General features: G+C 41.6%; 1 protein-coding gene across 1 annotated transcript; it reads right to left on the reverse strand.

The window, feature by feature from the left end:
* Positions 1-2,103: 2,103 nt before the first annotated feature.
* Positions 2,104-5,707, reverse strand: FGF23 (fibroblast growth factor 23). Its single transcript, XM_021546061.3, has 3 exons — positions 5,479-5,707; positions 3,104-3,207; positions 2,104-2,541 (listed from the first exon to the last, which is right to left on the reverse strand). Exons 1-3 carry the CDS (start codon positions 5,705-5,707, stop codon positions 2,104-2,106), a joined length of 771 nt encoding a protein of 256 aa, XP_021401736.1.
* Between the last annotated feature and the right edge of the window lie 1,289 nt (positions 5,708-6,996).

Here is a 6,996-nt window from a genome sequence, read left to right on the forward strand (position 1 = left end):
TGTCTGCCTGCCTGCAATTCCCTTAATTCCTTAGAATCACTATTTTTCTTCAGAAATTAATTAAAAAAAACCCCATGATAACTTTAGAAAAACAAATTGCAAGAGATGGAACTCTTGGACTAATCCTGATAATTTGGCTTGTCCTGTTCTCCTAAGTATTTATACTAATTAGGAATCTCTTCATCTAGGAAAACTATTCTAAGAGCAGAATCAGGGACCTATGACTTTTCCAACATAATGAGTTTGATGTGGTAGAGAAAGAGACATCGTGTATACATACAAATATGGGGGAAAAAAGAGATTATTTTAAAAGCTGTCAGCAGTCCTGCTGCTGTGCTAAATCCAGAAAAAATTAAATGAAAATCAAGAAGCACAGGGGGTTCTTATTTTGATTTTGCTGCACTGATGTAACTCCAGTGGCTTTAGTGAACTGCTTCATGAAAGAAAAAAAGAACAGCATCCAACCTAATGGTTTTTTGTATGTTGCTGTGAGCACACTGAGGAGCAGTGTACCACTTCAAATTGTTGTCAGGCTGATAAATACTCTAATCAGAGCAGAAGAATCTGTGTTTTGACATGCAAAAAACCCCCACAAAATAAAAACCTCAAATCTCTGCTACACTGGATTTTGTGCTGCTCAGTACCTTGCACCTGATTTCTGCAGAGTTTGTCAAGAATAGCTTTTTCAAAGTGAACTTAGCCAAAGCATAAACCAAACTAGGGAAAAGGTTTTGTCACCATTAGAGATCTCCTGATTAATAGTAATTTCACTCTTATAAGTTTAAAGCATCTGATACCTGCTCAGAGCTGAATACAAACATGGATCCTAACTGGACATTCCTTTTCTGAATACAAACCTAATTTTCACTCATTAGATGACAGTCTTCATTATAGTCTAAATATGAATCCTTTGATCCTTATAAAACATTTTTTTTTAAATTTTCCCCTGTAGAGTTCAGTATTATGTAAAACAAACTGTCCTGTTTAACACACTACTGATTATTATTAATCCTGGTACTTCTCTCTGAGTTGGAAAAATGCAAAACTAATGATCTTTCTTTCCATATTGGGATTCTAGAATTTAGAAAATGTGGAACTGTGATAGAGAACAATTGAGAGACAGTGAGACTCTCCTCTTTTTTTTCAAAACCTCAGCTTGGATTCAGTGTCAGAAATTGCTCTTTTTCCACAGGACCCTTTAATCCTGTCCTGTTGTCCTGCCAGTTCCTCCAGTTTTCCATATGTGCTGCTCCTGTAACAGCAGAGTGCTTTCTTTTGACTCATATGGGTGAAGAGAGAATGAAGCTCCAACTTAAAAGCTAAAAACAAAGAATCACAAGTTGGAAGGGACCTCAAGGTTCATCCACTCTACCCTCTGCCATGGGCAGAGACAACTTCCACTATCCCTGGTTGCTCAGAGCCCCATCCAGCCTGGCCATGGACACTTCCAAGGATCCAGGGGTAGCCTCAGCTTCTCTGGGCACCCTGTGCCAGGGCCTCACCACCCTCACAGGGAACAATGTTTTCCTGATTCCCAATTTAAACCTATTCCTGTCAGGGTGAAGCCATTCCCCCTTGTCCTGTCTCTGCAGTTTCTGATTAAGAGCTTCTCTCCATCTTCCTTGTAGGCCCTTCAGATATTGGATACATGACATGATAATTTTTATATAATAAAATAACACACCACCTGGCAGTTTGTCTGCTGTGCTTGGACAGGATCATGCTATTAAGAGATTCCCTGTCTCTGGTGGAATCTCAGATGTTCCAGGTCACTACATCAGTAACATAACATCAGTTTCCCATTTCACACAAGAGATTCTATTTTGTTTGTTTGTTTTCATCAGTGATGCAAACTTAAGGTGATTCAGACCTCAAAAGGTTTGGTTTGTGTTATTCTTTTCAAAAATGGATCTTCTTTCCATTAGAGCCTGAACTGGAAAAATCTAACTTGTACTTACAGACAACAGTTTACTGACAAAACAAGATTTGAAGCTAAGGAACTTTTCCCAATGTCTTCCAGGTTTCTAAGAGCCACCTTGGCATTCAGGCTGAGTGTGACAGACAGTTCCTTTTGCCCCTGTCTTCACCTGGTGAGCACAGGGGTTATCTCGTGATGTAGAAGCGGGGGCTTGGGTACCTCCTGGCCTCCATCATTGCGTGGGGATCATCGGGGTTCACCACGTCGTTCTGGTTGATCCTCATGGGCTCCCTGGGCATGTGGGGAAAGTCTGCTGGCTGCTGTTGCAGGGAGCCAAACACTGGGGTCTTCCTCTGTGGGACCAGGATCTGGTGAGGATCTAAGGGATCAACATCTGCGCTCCTGGTATGTCTGTGGGGCTCAGGGGTGTTGAATCGGAACAGAGGGATCTCATTCTTCCTGGACAGAAACTGGGAGTATGGTGGTGGGTTCATACCAGGGGAGAAGACTTGTTTAAGTCTGCCTAAGCTCACCAAGAAGTGGTGTTTGGGGGATTGGTACACATCGTACCCATTTTCCAGCGTCCTGTGGTTGAACACGCAGTCCTCTTGGCTGAAGTAATGCTGATGGGAAGAAATAGGACACTTGTGAGCAGAGGAGTCTGGTGAATTGCAAACACTGGTTAAAGAGGGAAAGAGGGGTGAGATCTTGTAGCAGGTGTTTTTCTAATCTCCCAGGTCCATGTGTGATCCAAATGTAGATCAGAGTTGCAAGTCCATGCTTTCAGCAAAGGAATTTTAATGATAAACCCTGTTTTCTCCCTGAGGGTCCCTACCCATGGCTCTGTGCTACAGATTGGTACCTCACTGGATCTCATTTCTGTAATACGGAAAAGTAGGGGGTTTTGCTGTTGTTTTTGTTGTGGGTTTTTATGTTTTATTGTGGTTTTGTTTTGTTTTGGTTTTTTTTTGCTCATTAACCCAGGCAGGACCTCAGATGATTTTGTCAGCTCTACTACTTAATACAATCAAAGGAGAGAGTAAAATTTGACCTAAGTGTCAGATCTTCTCTAACACTTCCCCCTCCACCTGCAGCTACCCAGGCTTGCCCTGGCTGGGGAAATGGGCACCACAGCAACAGAATGCACTGGCCATTGAGCCTGAAGACTTGGGAAAGGTCACTCACCGAGCCAAATATATTTCCTTTCATGTCCATACACAGGTAGCGTCCACTCTTCACACCTGTGATTATTACTGAGCCAGCACCCTCAGACTTGATCATTAGGGCACCTATTCAGAACAACAAAAACATCAAATCCATTTCAACATTGCATTTACAGATCCATGGATGCTCTGACTAGAAATGACCTTTGGGAATTCAAACCAACCTCCCACATGACCTGGGACTGTTGCCCACCCTAAATCAGGTTTGCTGTGGTTTTGAAAACTCCCAGGATGGAGTGTGTTACACTGTTCCAATGTGGCACTAACCTCCTAAAGACAACTTTTTTTCCCTCTGAAGTCCCAAATCGTGGTCTGAGAACATTGCCCTCAGTTCTGCCATTGCCCACATCCAGGGGCTGTTTGCCCCCCTCATCTTTTGTGACTGCCCTGTGGTATCTTTTCAGTGGTGCTCAGCAGTGGCACCAGAGGAATCGGCAGGAACAGATAATCAGATGGAAGTTAACACCTGGACAGGAGGCAGAACTTCTGTCCTGTGCAGTGGCTGAGCCCTGAACAGATTGTCTGGAGAGGATGTGGAGTCTCCTCCACACCTGGGGATATTCCAGAACCATCTGGACACAATCCTGTGCCCTGTGCTCTGGGATGGCTCTGGTGGAGCAGGGAGGTGGGACCAGGTGACCCACTGTGGTGCCTTTCACCCTCAACCAGTCTGTCATTCTGTCATTACATTGCCCTTAACATCCTTTTTGCTGGACTAAAACCACAACAGATCATGATCAAGGCCCCCTGAAAACCCTGTGCCAGACTAGCCCTACCTTCTACTCATGCAACATGAACTGGGGTTGCTGTAGTGCTCCAAGAGCAATGTTACTGGTGCCAGGTAAAGTGGGAATAAATAACAACTTTGCTTGATCTGCTCCTTGCATTTGACTCAGTGCCTGTTGCCTTGTCCCACCCAGGAGATTGCACTCAGGCCATGCCACCCTGCTGGAGAACTTGGCATTCCCCATTGTCTGGTGGCTCGGTGGCAGCAAATCAGTCACCCTCCCTCTCAATACCCCTTTTGTTGTCTGATTTTCATTTTTCTTGCTCCACCATTCTGAATCCTGCTATGCTTGTTTCATGGCATATATGGGAAAATGTGATATTTTGCTGTCTCTTGTTCTCTAAAATCCCACACTGGTTCTTGACTAACATACCTAAAATTAGTTGTATAAAATCTTTTAATATGTAGGAAGATTAACAAGACAGTGCCAGCATTTCTGTGAGTGTTGCATTATCAATTCCTTAAAAAAATAGCAGAATGTGATCCTTTTTCCTCATCAATTAAATTATAATTTTAAAAAACATCCTTATTTACTTATGTAAAAGCTTCATTACCTAGGCTTAGATTTTTAGCTGATTGTATAAAATAGATGTAATAATAATACTAATGATAATAATAACAAGATTTTTGACAACAACTTAGATTTTTAAATGAGTGTGTAAAATAAATGTAGTAATAATAGTAATTAGAATAATAACAACAACAAAAAGCTGATTTTATAATGCATAGCTACTTGTGATTTGAATGCTAAGAGATAAGTATTTTTGAAATGCTATAAAAGTACCCTAAGTCTTAAACCCCTCCTACATTTGTCTACTAACTAAAGAGTTTGGGCCAAGCATTTAGCAAAGGAAGAAGAATAAACTATTCTCTGTTGAAATAGAATAATAAAATATATAATAAAATAAACTGTGAAGACACAATTTGAAAACCTTTCAGTGATAGCAGGGCATAGTTTCTTCTCATGAACCCCAAAGTCTTAACACTTCTTTTATGCCAGTCTGGTCTTTCATAGTTTCCCCCTTTTTAATTGATCTTTACGTGCCTGTGTTCTTTGCACATTGAAACTTAACTTTTAGTAGTTTTCAGCCCTCCACCCCAAAATACAGATTTTATGGATGCCATCAGTTTTCCAGCACTGCTCTGGTGAATTCCCTCAATGTAATTCCTTTGGTATCACCATCAGTGGGAAGTAGCTATTTGGAGGATATCATTACCAACCTCTAATAGGAACTTCCACCAGAAACTGGGGGTAAAATCATGAACTGAAGGATAATTCAGGTGGTTTTTCCTTGCAGGATATTATAGGAACCATAGGACTTTAGTTATCCTAGGTAAGGAATGAAAATCCCTATCCACTAGATTTCTTTAGAGTGATTTTATTTGTTAAACAAAAGGAGAATTATAATGATGTATATTTTCCATCCCATGGCTGTGCTCCTCTGCCTGCCTGCCTAATGAGAAGAAGGGATTTTCTATAGATGGTGAGGAAGTAAAAATTCTCATTGTCCCTCCCCTGCTCCCATGGAGGTCTGTAGGAAGCCACTTACTGTAGATGGTTTGGTGAGGAGCACCATCAATGTAGCCATCAGCGTTGATCTGGAGGTGGAAGCTGCTCCTCTCGGTGTCGGTGTAGAGGTGCATCAGGCGGTCTCCATTGCCCCAGCTGGGACTCAGCAGTGGAGAGGAGTTGGGAAAGGCAAGGGAAGCCTTTAGGCTGCAGAGCAGCAGGAGCAGGGAGCTGCAGGGAATGCCCTGGAGAATGGCTCGCCACTCCATGGTGGGTCAGCGTCTGCTCCTCACCTCCCCTCGTGCCTGGAGTTTGAATCCTCCGACAGGATCCCTTCTTCTCTGCAGAGGCTTATAAAGGACAGCAACATGACATCACACAGGAAAACCTTCTCCACATCCTTGATTTTTGGCAAAGCAACATTTTAAGTGTCCCGAAACCTCAAGGGAAGGATCTCTGGCTAAGGTGTGTGGGGGAAAAATGTAAGGTTTCTAAAGACAGCTCACGAAAGCTAATCATATGTTCAAATGTTATCTACAACCCTGTGACATCTGAAAGCTTCCCACGCCTCTACTGTTGGATCCAGGAAGGGCAATCCACTGCACTTGAACTGAAGGGAATGACCCTTCGGACCTGAATTATCTTTCTTTTTTGCCAGATGTGTTTATTCAGACTCCCACCTCCCTTCACTGTTTCCAAGCTGCATTCTGATTTACTGGAAACATCAAATGCAGCTAAAATTTTGTTGCAAATGTACCAAAAGTTAATATTAAGCTGTCCTGAGCCTGATTCCCCCTTCATTATGGTCCATGTTCCACACCAAGGCTGTTGGGCTGATATTTGTATCATTTGATTCAAGTGAAGGGAACTTGATATGAGTGGAACCTACTTCAAGTCCCTTTTATTTCTTCTGTTTCCTTCTGAATCACATAAATAATCTAAAGTTGTCCAAAACCAGCTGAAAATAATGTGTAAAACACTTAAAAGCTGGATGTTTGCTCCTGCATTGCACATCTGACTGGCAGTTCGTAAAAAATGTTCCAAGATTCAAGACCTGCTTCTCAGGTGTCCTGCCAATGCTGTGGGTCTTTACAAACAAATTTTCTGATTTAAAAAAAAAAAATATGGTTCTATTTATGAAATAGAAAATTAGTACATGAAAATGCTGTACTAATGGGAGACTGGATATGGGTGAATCAATTATAGGAATGACAAGTTCCAAAACTGGACTGTGTTAAGGTTCCTTTCAAAATTTAATATAAATTTGACAGAAGTACCAAACAATAAATTAATATTTCTTTAAAGAAACCTGAGGATTTTAACTGTAGCAGTGTTAGGTTCAGTTTTAGTTTCTAGCTGGACATAGCATGAAAACTTCTTTGTTTCATGAACAAGCTGTGGAGCTGTATCATCAGCATATAATGGATTGATAAGATTAATGGATTGGTATAGCTGTAACCCACTGCAGAAGTGGATCTGATTTCAGTTTTTTTATTTTTTAAAATTAGTAAAACCCTGCCAAATTCTGCTGCCACACCTGTGTAAATCCAGAGACTTG

This window comes from Lonchura striata, chromosome 5, assembly GCF_046129695.1.
Source record: "Lonchura striata isolate bLonStr1 chromosome 5, bLonStr1.mat, whole genome shotgun sequence".
Lineage (NCBI taxonomy): Eukaryota > Metazoa > Chordata > Aves > Passeriformes > Estrildidae > Lonchura > Lonchura striata.